Below are 19,115 nucleotides of genomic sequence, written 5' to 3' on the forward strand. Positions count from 1 at the left end.
TTTTCATTTCTCTAGCATCCTAGCTAGATATTAGCTTAGTTAAGAGCAGTTGTGATGCGAACTACAGTTTCTGGTCGTTTTGTGACACTGAGTAAACTGCATGTACGATTGTGCTTGTTGTACTGATTTTTTTTTGTTTTCAACTGCAGTGAGAAAAGTGTTGCATAACAGTTGCCTTTTGTAGACCTAGTGCGGCCTGTCAAATGGCTGTGATCTTGCTCTGCGGCCCACATGCTGAGTTGAGTTTGAGACCCCTGCTCTAGAGGGGCTTTCTTTAGGTCACATCCAAGCCTGTTGATCTTTTTATTTCCTTTCTCTGGCACCATTTCCACATTCTCCATGTCATACTTCTTTATTTTTTTTTAAATACAAAAAGGATTCAATTGGTGAGTGTCAGTACCCATGAAATATAACATGTTAATCTGGACATAGAATTTCTGATTTTAATTGAGCAAGAGAAATGCTGTTTCCCATATTTTGTTTAATTTGAGTTCTGACCTAAATCAAGTATTTTCCAGTTAAAAAAACAAACTACAAGCATTATACAAGCATTATGAAAAATAGTGTCTAGAAAGAAAAATTATGAGGCTTTTCTGGAGCCCGCTCCTGCTACTCAGAGATGATGTAAGCTGGGAGAGAGCAGACACCGTCTTTCTTCACATCGGCGTCTTTTTTAGAACACAAAAATAATGTTAATAATTCCAGTGTTAATAATTCCATTAAAAACCATTCTTTTTTTTTTTTTTTTTTGTATTTTTCTGAAGCTGGAAACAGGGAGAGACAGTCAGACAGACTCCCGCATGCGCCCGACCAGGATCCACCTGGCACGCCCACCAGGGGCTATGCTCTGCCCACCAGGGGCGATGCTCTGCCCCTCCGGGGCGTCGCTCTGCTGCGACCAGAGCCACTCTAGCGCCTGGGGCAGAGGCCAAGGAGCCATCCCCAGCACCCGGGCCATCTTTGCTCCAATGGAGCCTTGGCTGCGGTAGGGGAAGAGAGAGACAGAGAGGAAGGAGGGGGGTGGTGGTGGAGAAGCAAATGGGCGCTTCTCCTTTGTGCCCTGGCCGGGAATCAAACCCGGGTCTCCCGCACGCCAGGCCGACGCTCTACTGCTGAGCCAACCGGCCAGGGCCATTAAAAACCATTCTTCCAGGAACGAATGCCCGGAGAAACTGACAGCTGTTTGTAATGAAATAAGTTCCTTTCAAGAAGGACACCAGTAGCTTTGTCTCTTAGATCATACCGTGAATTCTATGCGCTTTCTGTGCCTCATCCTCTAGGGAGACAAGTTCATGTGGGTTTACTAAAAGAAATAAAGTGGAACCTAAAGATTTATTTAGAAACCAAATAACATTAACCAAATGTCAAAGATGTGGTTTACCAGCAATGAAACTCCCTTGTCCAACTGAGGTCATATGTCTTCAGGAGAGGACCACAGAATAAAAAGAAAAGGAAAGTTTGTATCTGACAAACCCCCGGAAGGAGTTCTGTTACATCTTTCAGTTAAGAAACCTTAAATTGATAAACATTTTAAAAAATATATCTGATGAAAATCTTCTATTAGGGGACAAGTGTATTTTCTTACTAACTATTCATTATTGCTTACAAAGTTAATATGATTACATGAACATAATTCACCAAGTGAGAAGCTGAAATTAATTTTGTAAGATAGAAGAAAACGTACAGCTTTTCCAAAGGACTAACCGTGGCTGTTCTCAGTAATAAAATCCAGAGTTTTAAGCTTGCTTCTGGCAAATTCTTGCTTTTAATTAACCTAGCACTTTCCTCAACAGGCAGTTTCTAAGTTATACCTGGGTGGTGTGTGTATTTCGGGTCCAGGAAGCCTGAGGTTAAATCCTGCCCCTGCGTGGCGTAAGATCCTCAGTAAAACGGAACAGTTGTGAGGATTAAATAGTTTAATCTATGTAAAGTATTACGACAGCATTTCCTTAAAAGTGGCTCTCGATAAATAACAGCACATTAAATATTACTGATATTATTCTTGTCAGGATTGTATTTACAAAGTCAATACGAGGCTCTGGATCAGGAAGGGATTCCCATTCCTGGAACAGTGCTTGCTGATCTGGTTTCAGTGAATTCTATTCAACACCAGCTCCCACACTGTGTGCTCAGTGCTTCATTTCAGTGGAGTAGCCACTTGGGGTAAGGAAACTATTGCTGTTACTGAGACACATTGGTGTCAATGTGAGCATTTCAATATGGCTTCACAGGCTTTGTAAAAGAAATATTTGCATTTTTGTGGTTTCCCCCTCTTCTAAGAGCACTTAGAAACAGGGTCTGGAAAACGGGAAGTGGAAGAGAAATGTTCTTAGGATGTAGATGATGAAACAATTAGGAAGAGGGTAAGAGAATAAGCAGACAACTGGACATAAAAATTTCATGAGAGGTGACAGGATCAGGTAAGACATTTATCACTTGAAGGAACCCCCAGCAAAAGGAAAAAGATGGTCAAGGGAAAGCTCAGAGGTCAGGTTTCTGAGGCTCATCCAAAGACAACGCTCTTAAAAGTATTGTAGAAAGGTTACCACTTTGAATGAACACCCCAACCCCTAACAAGTGAAGATTTGATAAAAAAGAGCCATATGAAATTCATTATTTTATCTACTCTGGGGTGATGTTCCCCTTATAGTAGGATTTAAGGAAGGAATTTTGGCCAGACCTCAGTATGAAGAAAAGGTTTATCCCAAACATCTGTTTGGGTTTTCTCACAAATATTGTGAAACTTATAATAAATCGTGATTCCCTCTTTCCTTTGGCCACTAGGAATCTCAGAACAAAATTTGGTCACTGTAGAGACTGTAGAGTTTACACTTCTGTATTATTTTTTTCCTAAATATCTTCAATTATTTCTATTTATTCTCATAAGCATCTACAAAATCTTTTGCGGAAGGAGGTAGATATGAACACAGATACCTATAGATAGAAGGGTAAACAGGACATTAATGGCTATGGATGCTTCTTGTGTAGACATACCACCCCACCTCTCACCATTATATATATATATATACTATAATAATACTACATATACTATGACATATATATATGTTATATATATTATATATAATGCTATGTTTATAATACTGATGTCAACAAATTGTTAGAAAACTTTCAAATAATCTTTGAACTGAGATAAAATAAAGCCAGCTGTGAGACATTTGAGCTTGGACGCCGGGACACTGTGGTGAGGGCACCACCAGTTCATCTTGGAGCACCTGGGTCCTCTGTGGGGGAAGGGGCAAGGAAACGAGGTCTGGAAGAAAGCCGAAGACTTTGGAGAAACTTGGAGTATATAGGTTTACCTCCTTCAAGTGTAACAGCATTAGGGTTTCCAATATAAGGCGTTCATTCTGTATTCACTACCGATTCAAAATATCTAGTACTCCAACTCCAAAGAAATGATTTTCTGAAAACACAACTGCCCTCCCCATTGTAGGCTCACACACACAAAGACAACTGAGAAAGACTTTGCGAAACAAGCAGCGTTGTCTTACAAACACACCTGAGTCTATGATGACTCCAAGATAACTGCAAGGTCTGGCTCATGAGTACTCACTACAAATAAAACTTTTCATGGCCAAGATGTCAAAGCCAGCAGACCTGACAGTTCTGGAGGTCCTAAAGGATTCTTCCAGCTGGGCCAGGCTCTGCCATTTGAGTCAGGCTTGACCGTGAGTAAAAGACCTTGAAGATATATAGCACATTCCCCAAGACCATTGGTTTCTGATCTTTTCATTCGGTTGTGGGTAAGCACATCTGGCTAGGTTGAATGCCTGCTGATAGACAGCAATAGGAACAATGAAACAGTTACCAAGCTGAGGTTGCCCCCTCGCAGAGCCATGTTTCTGAAAGTGAGGTTCTTGACCACCCGACTTAGAATCACCCAGAGGTTGGGGGAAGCTGCAGAAAGTACTGATTTCTAGGTCTCTACCCCTACTAAACCACTATATTTCCTTAAAAAGTATGTTAATAGCCACCCTGTGTCTCACTCAGTGATTACTAAAAACCATTTTTATAGAAGCTATGAAATAAATAAGAGGTCATGGTTCTAATCCTGAAACTTAATTTTAGGCTGAATTTTTAGAAATGGCAGGAAAGTGCTAGTTTTTTTGTTTTTTTTTTTCTGAAGCTGGAAACGGGGAGAGACAGTCAGACAGACTCCCGCATGCGCCCGACCGGGATCCACCTGGCACAGTGCTAGTTTTTTTTAAAAGGGTTAACCAATGGTAAAAAGTTAAATTGTAAGCAGTAATTTTATATTTTATTTTATTTTACTTTTTTGTGAGCAAGAGAGGGAGAGAGATGAGAAGCATCAACTCGCAGTTGCGTTGCTTTGGTCATTCAATGTTTGCCTCTCATATGTGCCTTCACCACGGAGCTCAAGCTGAGCCAATGACCCCTTGCTTAAGCCAGTGACCACGGGGTCATGTCTCTGATCCCACACCCAAACCAGTAACCCCACACTCAAGCTGGTGAGCCTGTGCTCAAGCTGCCAACCTCAGGGTTTTGAAACTGGGACCTCAGCATCCAGGTAGATGCTCTATTCACAGCGCCACCACTGGTCAGACTATAAGCAGTAATTTTAGAACAATGCAGCCAAATTTAAAAAAAAGATAAATTCCAATTCAGAATTGGTAAAGAATAAAGATAAAAAAGCATGGCTTATGCCCTGGCCAGGTAGTTCATTTGGTTAGAGCATCATCCTGATACACCAAGGTTGTGGATTTAATCCCCAATGTTGGGCAAATAAGTTTAATGGGATTTTTTTTTTTTTTTTTTTTGTATTTTTCTGAAGTTGGAAACAGGGAGGCAGTCAGACAGACTCCTGCATGTGCCCAATGGGGATCCACCCGGCATGCCCACCAGGGGGCGATGCTCTGCCCATCTGGGGTGTTGCTCTGTTGCAACCAGAGCCATTCTAGCGCCTGAGGCAGAGGCCATAGAGCCATCCCCAGCGCCCGGGCCAACTTTGCTCCAATGGAGCCTTGTCTGCGGGAGGGGAAGAGAGAGACAGAGAGGAAGGAGAGGGGGAGGGGTGGAGAAGCAGATGGGTGCTTCTCCTGTGTGCCCTGGCTGGGATTTGAACCCGGGACTCCTGCACACCAGGCCGATGCTCTACCACTGAGCCAACCGGCTGGGGCCATTTAATGTGATTTTTATGCTCACTTTTATATTTTTATTTTTTTATTTTTTCTGAAGCTGGAAATGGGGAGAGACAGTCAGACAGACTCCTGCATGCGCCCAACCGGGATCCACCCGGCACGCCCACCAGGGGCGACGCTCTGCCCACTAGGGGGCGATGTTCTGCCCCTCCGGGGCATCGCTCCGTCGCGACCAGAGCCACTCTAGCACCTGGGGCAGAGGCCAAGGAGCCATCCCCAGCACCCGGGCCATCTTTGCTCCAATGGAGCCTTGGCTACGTGAGGGGAAGAGAGAGACAGAGAGGAAGGAGGGGAGGGGTGAAGAAGCAAATGGGCGCTTCTCCTATGTGCCCTGGCTGGGAATCGAACCTGGGACTTCTGCACACCAGGCCGACGCTCTACCACTGAGCCAACCGGCCAGGGCCTTTATGCTCACTTTTATTGTTAAAGATGGCACTGCCCACATGGATGGCCGTCATCTAGGTGATAATATTAATTACCTTCCTGCTTGGGAAGGGGCTTGGTTATGCTAATGTGTGCTGGGGGAGGGATTGTCAGGCTGAAAGGTTTTACAAGGAGGAGCTAGGAGGCCATTTTGGGAGGAGGAGACCATGTTGTTGTAGGGGAGAGGCCACATTGTGGTAGAGAAGGCAGGCAGCCAAAATGTAAGCAGGCAGAGGGGACTGAGTAAGACCAGTGGGACTTTGATTTTAGGAAAGAACTGGAGAAAGTCAGTGGCTTTGGGAGCCCTGAATGAAAAGAGAAGGGTTTTCCCACTGTGTGTATTTTCTCGCCCACCGGTTGTGATCAGAAATAAAGGATGGCCCACCAGTTATTGGCTCTGCTGCTTCATTACTGTCTGTCTGAATCAAATGCAAACCTGCATGGGCCAGGCGGCTGTGATGGTGGCCGCGGCTACTGGCCTTACACCCAGGTAGGGCACTGTTGGGCAAATGAGTTTGTAGAATTTGTATTTTTTTTTAGTTTTCTCACTTTTAGTGTTTAAATGGTGCTGGGCAGACCAGGTGTGTGATCTGTGTAACTGCAAATTACCTTCCTGCTTGGGAAGGGCTATTGTCTTGCTAATGTTTGCTGGAGGAGAGGTTTTTGCGCCAGAAAGTATTGAGAAGAGAAGGGAGGAAGCCATGTTTTTGCAGAGTTTGTGCAAAGAGAAGGGAGAAGATATGCAGACGGGGAACCAGAGGTGAGGGGCTTTTGTGAGCACCGTTGAGATTGGTGAGGGCTTTGATTCTAGGAGAAACCGGAGCAGATTCTCCTGGTTGTGGAACTGGAGAATGTGTCAGTGGCTTTGGGAGCCCTGAGTGAAAGGGAAGGGTTTTCCCTGTGTGTGTTGCTTGTCGGCTGGTATGAGACTTTAATCAAGGAATGGCCCACCACTTTTTGGCTTCACTGTTTCCTTAAGGTCTGCCCGTACAGGCACATATAAGAATCAACTGATGAAGGCATAAATAAGTAGAACCACAAATTGATGTTTCTCTCTTTCTCTTTCCCTTTCCTTTTTCTCTAAAATCAATCAATATATATATATATATTTTTAAAAGAAGCATGGCTTACTGATAAAGGTGATGGGTTTTTATTAGGTATCTATCTGAAACTAAACTGAAGTAGGAAAAAAAGACAACGAACACCCTCCATCTTGTTAAGATGTAATACTTACTGGCATCGGGCTTTATCCTTCAAGGAGTTTTTCCTCGAGCCGTCCCCTTCACTGGGGCTGTCCTCGTCGTCCGCCTCCAGACTCCGGCTGCAGCTGCGGATCACCTGGAAGATGCTGTTGACGGTGGACTCTTTCTCTGGGTTCTTTAAGCCATTCTGTCCCACCCGTTGTAAAAAATTATCTTGTCCACTGTAGTCGGCTACAAACTACAGAAAATAAGAGTTTGTTATTGTGACTTCATATAATAAATAGTCTACTTGGCTACAGAAATGAAAAATCATGATAGTCATAAATAATGGCATTTGTGCCTTTTTTTTTTTTTTTTTTTTTTTTTAAGCTGGAAACGGAGAGAGACAGTCAGACAGATTCCCGCATGCGCCCGACCGGGATCCACCCGGCACGCCCACCAGGGGCGACGCTCTGCCCACCAGGGGGCGATGCTCTGCCCCTCCGGGGCGTCGCTCTGCCGCGACTAGAGCCACTCTAGCGCCTGGGGCAGAGGCCAAGAAGCCATCCCCAGTGCCCGGGCCATCCTTGTTCCAATGGAGCCTTGGCTGCGGGAGGGGAAGAGAGAGACAGAGAGGAAGGAGGGGGGATGGAGAAGCAAATGGGCGCTTCTCCTATGTGCCCTGGCTGGGAATCGAACCCAGGTCCCCCGCACGCCAGGCCGACGCTCTACCGCTGAGCCAACCGGCCAGGGCTATTTGTGCCTATTTTATGGTGAAAAAAAAAACCCCCTCCAGGAAAAACATTTTTTTCCTTTCACCACATGAAATATCAAAACTTAGAGTGTTTTCACTGCAGGGAATCACCCATCTAACCTTGAACCTTCTATGATTTGGATTGAGGAACTTTAGTTAAAAGCCCTGAGTGACTGTCTCTCTGATGCAAACTCCAAGAAGCTGTGTGAGAGAGTGACCTTTATGCAGATACAAGGTCTATGTGCACGGGCTTTAGAAAATTAGCCTAGAGGTTCTAGATTGCTTCTTCCTTTGTGCTTGTTAATTAGCAAAAGAAAAAGAATGTACTGACCCAAATTAGCCCTTTCTCCAGGTCAGCAAAATGGCCTCTAATCATTCTTCCCCTTTCACCTGGCCTCCCTCCCTGTAATCCTGTTACCTCTGTTCTGCTTCTGATAATAAAAGCTAAGGGAGAAGGAGATTCAGGAGGTCTTCTTTGCCTCCCTTGGCAGGCCTCCCCCTCTTCCTCTTGACAGAAGTTTGTGTCTTGAGTAGGTTTTTTCCACCCGACACTGGTAGTTCCCAGCGGGCTGGAGTACTACATTTCACTAAGACAACTTTAGTCCCTCTAGGAACCCACACTACATTTCAAATAGAAAACACAAAAAGCAGTATTATTCAAGGTTCCCTAGGGCACAGATTAGCCACTTTACAGAGAAAGGGCAGGTTATTTTATCCTTGCAGGGAGAATGAAGAAAAACCATGAAAAAGTATCCTGTGCTATGGGACCAGAGAAAAATCACTGAGAAAGGTGAGAAAGGTGGCATTTTGCTTTATTTCCCATTTATCTCATGGTAACACAGAGGCTTCGTGGTGGTGCTGAAGCTCCTACTGTCTGTATCTTGATCAGGATTCTCTCCCTCTACCCTACTGCAGCAGGCCCTTGAGATGTGGTATGCCCTCCTTCTGAAGCCCCAGGGAGTGGGGTGGGTGTGGTGTCGGGGATTTGCTTCCCGCTTTCCTCTTCCTGTCTCGCATTTTCATTCCCCTTAAAGAAGCCAGAGAGATGCAAGCCGGTAGCAGTGCCTGTGTCCATCAGAGGCTCGCAAGTCTGCCGATACCCGGTGATGCCTTTGTTCCCAGTGACATAGAGAAGGCTGAAGTTTTAGAAGAGTCTTCCCACTGCCACCGAGAAGGGGTATATATGAGTGAGTGTGTGTGTGTGTGTGTATGTGTGTGTAAGATCAGCAGTGCACACAGCCACCATGGTAAGAATGACCCTAGATTTGGGTGTGGGACTTCTACATATGGGACTCTTCAAAATTCTCCATGAAGTTCCCCCTAGTTTAATCCCTTCTTTAATTTCTACACCTGATAGAGGGAGGTTTTCTTATCTTCCTCCACATTCTCAATGTCCTCCTCTGCAGTGCTCAGTGCCCAGAGGCAAAGCTCACATGGTCCTTCCCTCTCCTGAACGAGAAGCAATGGGCCTGGGGCAGCTGGAGTGGCTGCGGTCAGAGGCCTGGAGCCCATCTGCAGGTGACACCAGCTTCTCCAGCGCCCCCACAGAGGAGGAGCGGAGGCCCTGACGACTCCCCGCAGTCTGTCTCCTGATGATGCGGGAAAGTGAATGCTCTCACTTGACTTCTCTTATCCCCTGCATCCAGACGCTCCCATCAATAAGAGAAAAGAAAACCTATCAACCTTAACAAAAATCAGAAAGCAACATCCATTTCCACTTGTACCTTCACATTGCCCCATTAAAGCTAAATGAACCATATCCAGCCCCCAAAACGGTGCTAGCTGGGATTCTTTTCTCTGGAACATTTAAGGACCTAACAGTTATCCAACACAACAGTAACAGCGGATAACCTGGGTTCACTTAATGACCCTGCTCGCGTTAGTTAGTGACCAGCCAGGGACAACAGTGACTCTCCAGATCACGAGGATCTGCAAAGGCCTCACCTCCAGAGTCTCCTCTTGGGAATTGTATCTCGGGCAGAGCTTCACGAGGCCGGAGGCTCCGTCCAGGGCTTCGCAGAGCTCCTTCAGAAACACCCCGCAGAACGGCACCACCCTGCAGCCGGGGATGTGCAGGGCCCGCGTCACCACCTTCCTGTACTCGCAGGAGGACTCGTGCTGGGCCATGGCGTCCTTCAGGCTCCTCATGGTCTCCAGGTCAGACTGGTCCATGAACTGCCACATTTTTAAAACTTTCCTTGACCTATTACAGGTAAATGACATTTTTTTATTTTTTTGTATTTTTCTGAAGCTAGAAACGGGGAGAGACAGTCAGACAGACTCCCGCATGCGCCCGACCGGGATCCACCTGGCACGCCCACCAGGGGCGACGCTCTGCCCACCAGGGGGCGATGCTCTGCCCCTCCGGGGCGTCGCTCTGCCGCGACCAGAGCCACTCTAGCGCCTGGGGCAGAGGCCAAGGAGCCATCCCCAGCGCCCGGGCCATCTTTGCTCCAATGGAGCCTTGGCTGCGGGAGGGGAAGAGAGAGACAGAGAGGAAGGAGGGGGGGTGGAGAAGCAAATGGGCGCTTCTCCTATGTGCCCTGGCCGGGAATCGAACTCGGGTCCCCCGCACGCCAGGCCAACGCTCTACCGCTGAGCCAACCGGCCAGGGCCTAAATGACATTTTTTTATTTTTCAGATCGAAGGAGAAATAATATGGTTACTGTCAATAGCCTAAGTTCTATACAAATTCATTCTTTTTGCTTAAGTTCTCTCTGTTTTAATATTGACTTAGGATCCATATTTCCGGCTACTTCTGCAGATGATGTTTAGCATTATTTTCATAAGTTGAAATGCAAAGTGAAGTAGGAGGCATACAGAAACTCCTGTGGGTGGAGTGCCCTGTGGAAGGGGGGTGCTAAGCTTAGGCTTGAGCTTTCCTAGCAGCTACAGCCGAAAGGTAAACCCAGCGAGGAGCACGGGGCTTGTACGGATATTTGTGGAGGATTGCCTGCAGAGAATGTGGTCCGTCCGCTCCTCTCGATATCTTTAATGCTGTCTTTGGAGTATGCCAGTCCCTCAGTAATACACAGGAAGCCTGCATTAGCCTCTTGGCTTTTACTGAACCCAGCTTTGACATTAAGCTGCTGGCTCATCCTAAGGGACATTACCTTGAAGTATTATTTGCATAAAGGATGTTAAGATGATATTTGAAATTGCTAAGAACAAGAGGTGACACTGTCCCCATCTTCTAAACTAGATGGCAGTGGGTCTAGTGGTAGAATACAAAATGCACAGGGATGAGTGGTGAGGTTTAGCTTGGTTTGAAGTTATTCCCCGGGTAAGAGAGGATCATTTGGTTCTACGGCCTTCTTGGATTTTGAATTCAAACTAAGTTGTGCCTGAAATCCACATTCACCCAAGGCCTCCATGGGTCATTCTGAGGCCATTTTTGTATCATGAGAATTTCTAATGCAGGATATGTGGCAGCCAGGCTCCAAGATGGCCCAATGATTCACACCTCCTGGTGCAATGTAGTCCCACTCACAGTGAACCAGTACAGGTCCTTTGTGACCAGCACAATATGGCAGAAGTGACAGCTAGTGGCGTCTGCGACTAAAGCATTATAGTTACTGCCTTGCTCACTTGTATCATTTACTTTGGAAAGAGCCAGGCAACATGCTGTGAGGACAATGAAGAAAGAAAGTGAAGTCCCACCCACAGCAAGCACCAACTTGGACAGTCAAACACAGGAGGATAAGCATCATTAAAATAGAACTACTTTATCATTATATGACCATTCTTTTTTTTTTCAATTAGCAATAATCACAACTTGGATAAACCCCATTGGCTACAATACTGGCAACGCACAAAGAAAAGTAACACAGGTTCTTTGTAGAAAGATCTATCACAAAGTGAACCGAATCACATAGCTCCCTGTTCTCCCAGTATTTTTTCTCTATTTTTCTCTTCTCCTGAGCCCCGCCTGGTACATTTGTATGATCATTTTAAATATCAATGACATGATCACTTGAATTTATTCTTAGTTAAGAAAGTTCAAAAGGACAAAAAAAATGTCCAACTCGGAGAATTTTCTTTTCCTTCCCCAAACCTAAATCCCATCACTGGAGAATCAAAGAAAAATCTCGGTAATGTTATGATGCAAGATCTATATAAAGTCGGAACTCTCATTGGGAAGGTGAATCCCAGACAATAACAACAATAACAGTTCTCTCTCTCTTTTTTTTTTTTTTTGTATTTTTCTGAAGCTGGAAACGGGGAGAGACAGTCAGACAGACTCCCGCATGCGCCCGACCGGGATCCACCCGGCACTGGGCGATGCTCTGCCCACCAGGGGGCGATGCTCTGCCCCTCTGGGGCGTCACTATGCCACGATCAGAGCCACTCTAGCGCCTGGGGCAGCGGCCAAGGAGCTATCCCCAGCGCCCGGGCCATCTTTGCTCCAATGGAGCCTTGGCTGTGGGAGGGGGAGAGAGAGACAGAGAGGAAAGAGGGGGGGGGGGGTGGAGAAGCAAATGGGCGCTTCTCTTTAGGTGCCCTGGCCGGGAATCGAACCCGGGCCCCCAGCACGCCAGGCTGATGCTCTACCGCTGAGCCAACCGGCCAGGGCCAATAACAGTTCTCTTTATGAAGCCTAACTATATGCCAGATACACCTGCTAAATACTTCACATTACCTCACTAAGAGGTAGGTGCTTTTTATTTTTATCCCCATTTTACAGATGAAGAAACCGAGGCTCAATGGGATCAAGTAACCCACCCAGATCACACAGCTATTCCATGGGGAATCCGGTTTTGATTCTGTTCCTCTGACCTGAGAGCTCACGCTGCTCTCCTCGCACCACACTGCCTCCCGCAGACGGAGGGGCAGTTACTTGACGCAGGTAACCGAGGTTGAAAGAGAATCAAGTGGGAGAGACTTTATTGACAGAATGATGATCTTCTTATTAGCTTGATGGAGAAGGCATAAGAGCAGACTATCCCAGAGGCCCAGGTGACCTTGGTCAAATGACTTAACTTCTGCTAACTTTAGTGTCTTCTTTTGCATATTGTAATATTAATAGTATCTACCTCAAAAATTATTCTGAGAATGGAAAGATTTAATTCATAAAACTTGCTTAGTTGAATGCTTGACACACAGTAAGTGTTCAGTAAAGATAAGAGTTAAAATTTTGGAATGCTTCTTATCACCGTTAGCCACTACCATTACTAAGGGCAGTCAGTGGTTTGGAGCTTACAGGGCTGAGGGAACTCAAAGGGCAGAGCCGAGAAGGGACAGACAACAGCGGGGTTTCCAGGGCAGAAGGGAGGAGAGAGGCTGACAGAGGTATGCAAACAGGTCATTTCACTCGGCTGGCCCAAGAACACAGGATCAGAGCAGACACAGCTAGTTAGGATTGTGAATGGCCCACAGGGGCTGAATTCTGCAGCATCTTTTTTTTTTTTTAATTTTTTATTTATTCATTTTAGAGAGGAGAGGGAGAGACAGAGAGAGAGAGACAGAGAGAGAGAGACAGAGAGAGACGAGGGGAGGAGCTGGAAGCATCAACTCCCATATGTGCCTTGACCAGGCAAGCCCAGGGTTTCGAACCGGCAACCTCAGCATTTCCAGGTGGACGCTTTATCCACTGCGCCACCACAGGTCAGGCTCTGCAGCATCTTTGAGAGCCAGGGCTTATAGTGCTAGCAGTGGATAATATATTTCCTCTGTATTCTTAAAACAATCACCAACCAAAAAGGCAGAGATTCTGAAACATGAGTAATACATGAACTCCTCTTCAATTTAAAAAAAAAATAAAAGGAAAAAGAAATCCCTCAAGATAAGTGGATACTAGATTGAATAATTTATATTGCTTGTCATTACCAATCGCCTATGCGGGGTAAATGTTTTTACCAGGGCAATGAATTCAGTGCCATTCAGCTAGTAAGAGGAAACTGTGCCCAGATGACTGTATTGCCCACTGCACATACCTGAGGCCGGCCAAGAACTCCATGACAGTGTTGTAGTTGCCCATGTTCCAGCAGCATTTGGCCACGTGCACCAAGTATGAGAAGACCTCCCGCTTCTCCTCCATGGAGCCTGCTGTGAGGATCAGCCACGTCACCCAGGAGCTCACCTGTACAAGGCAGAGGGGCACCGACTGAAACCACGGCCTGGAAGCTTGATAAATATATATATTTTTTTTGACAAAAAACTCTTTCTTTAAGTCACTTAACCTCTCTGTATTCTTTATCTTTATTTTAAAAATAAGGAGGCTAAATGGTAATTCACAGTATCTCTCTTGATCTATACAATGCTATGAAATTGTAAGAAAATAAGGCCTTATGGATAATGATTTAAATATATTTGACTGATAGACAGCAAGATTAAATGCAATCAGTGTATTTAGCCCATAAATGAAAGACACTTATCAGTAGTAAAATACATAACATCAAATGAAAAAAACCACAAAAAATTTACATTCTTTTTTTTGTAACAGAGACAGAGAGAGAGACAGTTAAGGACAAACAGACAGGAAGGGAGAGAGATGAGAAGCATTACTTCTTTGTTGCAGCTTCTTAGTTGTTCATTGATTGCTTTCTTTCTTTTTTTTTTTTTTTTTTGTATTTTTCTGAAGCTGGAAACGGGGAGAGACAGTCAGACAGACTCCCGCATGCGCCCGACCGGGATCCACCCGGCACGCCCACCAGGGGCGACGCTCTGCCCACCAGGGGGTGACGCTCTGCCCCTCCAGGGCGTCACTCTGCCGTGACCAGAGCCACTCTAGCGCCTGGGGCAGAGGCCAAGGAGCCATCCCCAGCGCCCGGGCCATCTTTGCTCCAATGGAGCCTTGGCTGTGGGAGGGGAAGAGAGAGACAGAGAGGAAGGAAGGGGGGGGGTGGAGAAGCAAATGGGTGCTTCTCCTATGTGCCCTGGCCGGGAATTGAACCCGGGTCCCCCGCATGCCAGGCCAACGCTCTACCGCTGAGCCAACTGGCCAGGGCCTTGATTGCTTTCTTATATGTGCCTTGATGGGGGGGCACTCCAGCTAAGCCAGTGACCCCTTGCTCAAGCCAGCAACCTTGGGCTTCAAGCCAGTGACCTAGGAGCTGAAGCCAGAGATCACAGGGTCATGTCTATGATCCCACACTCAAGCTAGAGACCCCCCCCCCCCCAAGCCAATGAGCCTGCGCTCAAGCCGGTGACCTCGGCTTTTCGAACCTGGGTCTTCTATGTCCCAGTCTGACGCTTATCCACTGCGCCACCATCTCGTCAGGCAAAAAATTACATACTTTTGAACTATCTTTTACAAATGTATTATCTATTATGCTTCTCAAATGCCTAAATAATAATGAGAACAAATATTCATATAGCACTTACTATGTGCCAGAAACTGGTCTAAGCACTTTATGTATGTTAACTCATTTGTCACAACAATCCAAAGAGTCAGGGACTATTATTATCCTCATCTTATAGAGGAGAAAACCGAGAGAAAGAGGGCCTAAGAGACTGGCTCAAGATCTCCAATAAAGAGGTGGCAAAGCCTGGATTTGAACTTAGGTGTGTGCCCCAGGGGTGGCACTATTAACCACTCACTAAATGCCTCATGTGTATACACAAACCCGAATGTTCTTTAGCTCTGCGCTTAAATTTATTCTAATGTGTTTATTTCTTTCACTATACAAACTGAAGTATGATATTTAAGAATAACCTAGTACGAAGAACCCCTCAAAATCCTCTGCTTAATCTCTAAGATTATTTTGCTGCTTAATCTCTAAGATTATTTTGCTGCTGCTATACTTTGTTGCTTGGACACTAGTGTTCACTTAAGTTCCTTTCTCCATCCTGGCTCATGTCTGGGCTGCTAAGCTCCGTTTTTAACAAACCAAAGCTCTGGTCTTAACCCCACAGGGACCATTAGTTCAGCAACAATGTTGAAAGTTGGGGCGGGGGTGGGGGGGCACATATTCCCCTGGCCTGGGTGAGAGTGAGGCCTGAACACAGGTGACACATGATAAATTCATGGTGACACACGAGAAATGCAGGAACAAGGAGGTCCATTTTATATGGCTATAAAATGATAGGAATAAATGGCATTTAGTGCTAACAGCAACCACGGAGGGCAGTCCAAGCCCATTTTCCAGATCAGGAATCTATGGCTCATGGGAGAAGCAACTTTCTAAGGTCACAATTCTTGTTGATGTCAGAACTAGGACTCCTAGTCTGGTACTCTTTCATCTGGTGAAGAGTGACAGTTTCTTTCAACTTGGCATTGGGTAGGTCCTTCTAAGCACTCAGTAAGGGGGCAGAGCTGGAATAAAAGCAGAAGATACCAGTAAGAGTACCAAAAAACTGTTAGAGAAATGAGCAGAGCAGAACAGAACAGAAGAGATTGATGCTGAACACCCTTTTCTTCTCTCTACACAGGAACAAATAGGGAAATGGTAGCCACAGGGAGTTTCAATGATAAGTCAGGGTTATACTCTGGTACCAGCTAGGAGTACCTCTTCCCTTCTGAGATCAGCTTAAGCAAAAATGTGCTGGTCCACTGGCCATGCCTGGGTCCAGTACAGCCCAGTGGGCTCTGAGCACACTCCTCTGTTCTCTACCTGCTCTGGACTGTGCTGGGTCCTCAGGCAACATCAGGAGAACAGATTTGGCATCACACTCCTCGCATGAGTCCTGGTATAGATTATCCTGCAAACAATGCAGAGCCTTTTGGGAAAGAGATAAGCATTCATTCCAGTCTTCCGGGACAGCTTGGAGCGCGCAGGCTCCCTCTGGGATTTGCAGAGCCAAGCTCTCCCCTGCAGCTGTCAGCAAGGCCTGGCTCATCATCTCCATGTCTCGTCCCTTTACCGGGGTACCCGGCTAACAGTCATCTGCATGAAACCCTGGCTCTCGAGAGCAAGATGTTATTTTGTGAATAGAGACTGAGAGTCATTGGTGCTTCCATCCAAGTCTTCCTTCAGTGTGATTTGCTCTTTAAAAAAATTTTTTTTTCAAAAAATTCACTGAATTTAGATAGAGAGGGAAGAAGAGAGAGAGAAAGACAAGAACATCACTCTGTTCCTATATGTGCCCTGACTGGTGCCAGACAGCAACCTCTGCGCCTCAGGACGATGCTCTAACCAACTGAGTTACCGACCAGGGCAGTATGATTTGCTTTTTTTCTTTTTTTTTTGTATTTTTCTGAAGCTGGAAATGGGGAGAGACAGACAGACTCCCGCATGCGCCCGACCGGGATCCACCCGGCACGCCCACCAGGGGCGAAGCTCTGCCCACCAGGGGGCGATGCTCTGCCCCTCCGGGGCATCACTCTGTTGCGACCAGAGCCACTCCAGTGCCTGGGGCAGAGGCCAAGGAGCCATCCCCAGTGCCCGGGCCATCTTTGCTCCAATGGAGCCTCGGCTGCGGGAGGGGAAGAGAGAGACAGAGAGGAAGGAGAGGGGTAGGGGTGGAGAAGCAGATGGGCGCTTCTCCTGTGTGCCCTGGCCGGGAATTGAACCCGAGACTTCTGCACGCCAGGCCGACGCTCTACCACTGAGCCAAACGGCCAGGGCCTGATTTGCTTTTGATGAATACTCTCCTGCTCTGGGAAATCACCAACACACACTTAGAATCATCAGATCATCTACTCTTTGAGCTAGAAATTCAAACTCATCTTCTCACAAATAAAAACAAAATCCTGAGAAGTTAGAATGGTTCCTCAAAGACACCGATGCATTCATTCTTGAGGTCTCTGGCTATATCTTCGTGGCCTTAGAGCTTTTTTGTTGTTGTTGAAAGTGATGGCAAATCACATCTCTAGAAAGTTGTGGTTCTTTCAGGCCACTCTGGTATCACACTGTGACTTCTGGAAGAGTTAACGCATCTTCCTTGGAAAGTCCTGTTTCACAGAGCAGGCGCAGACCAGCACGTAGTTTGTCCCTCCATCCTGATCAAGCATCCAGATTTATTTCCTATCAGTCAAATGATTTTCCATATACTTTCCCACAATGCTAGGAAAAAAACAGTGATACCATGTTTCACATGGAAACCTAATTTAAACCAACTGTTCCATCTCGGAGTGTGAGTCCCTAGGGCCTGGTTATTGAGATTACGTAAGCACTGTTATCGTAAACACACACACACACACACACACACACACACACACACACACACACACACACACACCAAGTGCTTGCAGACTTCAGGGCCAACTCATAATGTATTCATAACTTCACAGGCATTCATTGATGGGAGTGTCATTACTAATTATGAAAAAATAAATGACACAAAAAAGTAACAAGGATTTGGCAACGACTCTAAAATGTTGCTCAAAGCATAGACGGTGGTCACGTTTACTAAGTGGAAAAAGCAATGTGTTGCCAATCCAGAAAGGTTTCCAGTACATAAATCACACAGAAAAACACACAAATCACATACATATAAAGTATGATGACTCGAGCAGCGGAAGCATCCCTAAAGTGGAAAGGGGTAAAATGTGGCTAATTATTTTGTCTTATGTCCATGGCCAGCATGGCATCGGGGGAAGAACCAGGCCCCCAGCCCAGTTCTGTGCGAGCCACTCCCAGAGGCCCTGTGCTTACCCGGACGACCCTGACCCATGGGTACGTGCCTACAGCTCCTCCACAGCTGCTCTGCTCCAGATGTTTTCCTTCCTTCTGCTCTTGCCTTTCTCAGGCCTAGCCAAACCGAACAGCTTGCTTTCTTGTCTCACATCAAATACCTTATTGGCATCACACAAGCTCAGGCTGGAATGAATGCTCTTGTTCCATTCAGAATGACCTTTCTCTGGTCCACCCTGTACTTGCCTTGGCCCACCAGGCCCCTGTCCGTTCTCCAACCTCACCCGGGCTCCCTCCCCTGACCCCCTGTTTTTAGGAAGGTGACCGATGCTTCTTTTCCATCTCAAGGATCTTGTACTGGTTGTTCCTTCTAGGAGAAGGCTTACTTGCCCCTCAACTCCCACCACCGATTAGCTAACACCTACTTACCCTTAAAACAGAAATGTCCTGAGACCCTGCAGTCAGGATCCCAGCCTTGAGCCTCAGGCTGGCTGATCCAACCATGCTCCTTCTCCAGCAAGTGAGAAACCAGTGGGATGGAGGGAACATGTCAGCCTACTTCCAGATCACTCACCCCTGTAGACTCAGGACTCCTGAATCCCTGTCCAAAGAGCCCAAGCCCACTTCTGGGCCTGTTACGTCCTTTTATCTAGATCAGTCGTCCTGAGGGTAGAGCATAACTCTAGGCCTGAAGGCTGGCCAAGAGACAGTAGGGGGGGTGGTATGTGGACAGAGTTTGAACTTGAGGCCCGAGGTGCCCACATCTAGGCAAGCATACATGTTAAGATGGAAAGAGAAAGTAGGCAGGCACAGGCTGGGGTGTCCTTTGTACTTCTTCCTGGGTTTCTAGCTGAAATCAGGGGCAGGGCTGCCTTCAGGGATCTGATGAAAGCATCATTTTCTTGAGGAGGCCCGCTCTGACTTCCCACCCAAGCCAGGTCCACGCATTGTGTGTGACATGATGTCCCTGTGTCTCTGGGACCCCAGCCTCCCTGCACTGTGTTTCCCAAAAGGCAGACATCAGGTCTACTGTGCTCGCCGGGAGCGGTGCCCACCATGCAAA

The 19,115-nt window shown here is 46.5% G+C and overlaps 1 protein-coding gene across 2 annotated transcripts in view; it reads right to left on the reverse strand.

Moving 5' to 3' along the window:
- PLCE1 (phospholipase C epsilon 1) overlaps nt 1-19,115 on the reverse strand; it is a 346,840-nt gene that overhangs the window by 97,195 nt on the left and 230,530 nt on the right. For both annotated transcript variants that reach the window (XM_066355286.1, XM_066355285.1), the window contains exons 4-6: nt 13,472-13,617; nt 9,483-9,741; nt 6,838-7,043 (exon numbers count right to left, since the gene is read on the reverse strand). In XM_066355286.1, coding sequence (XP_066211383.1) covers nt 6,838-7,043; nt 9,483-9,741; nt 13,472-13,617 — 611 coding nt within the window. The remainder of the gene's footprint in view (nt 1-6,837; nt 7,044-9,482; nt 9,742-13,471; nt 13,618-19,115) is intronic.

Source organism: Saccopteryx leptura, chromosome 13 (genome assembly GCF_036850995.1).
Source record: "Saccopteryx leptura isolate mSacLep1 chromosome 13, mSacLep1_pri_phased_curated, whole genome shotgun sequence".
NCBI lineage: Eukaryota > Metazoa > Chordata > Mammalia > Chiroptera > Emballonuridae > Saccopteryx > Saccopteryx leptura.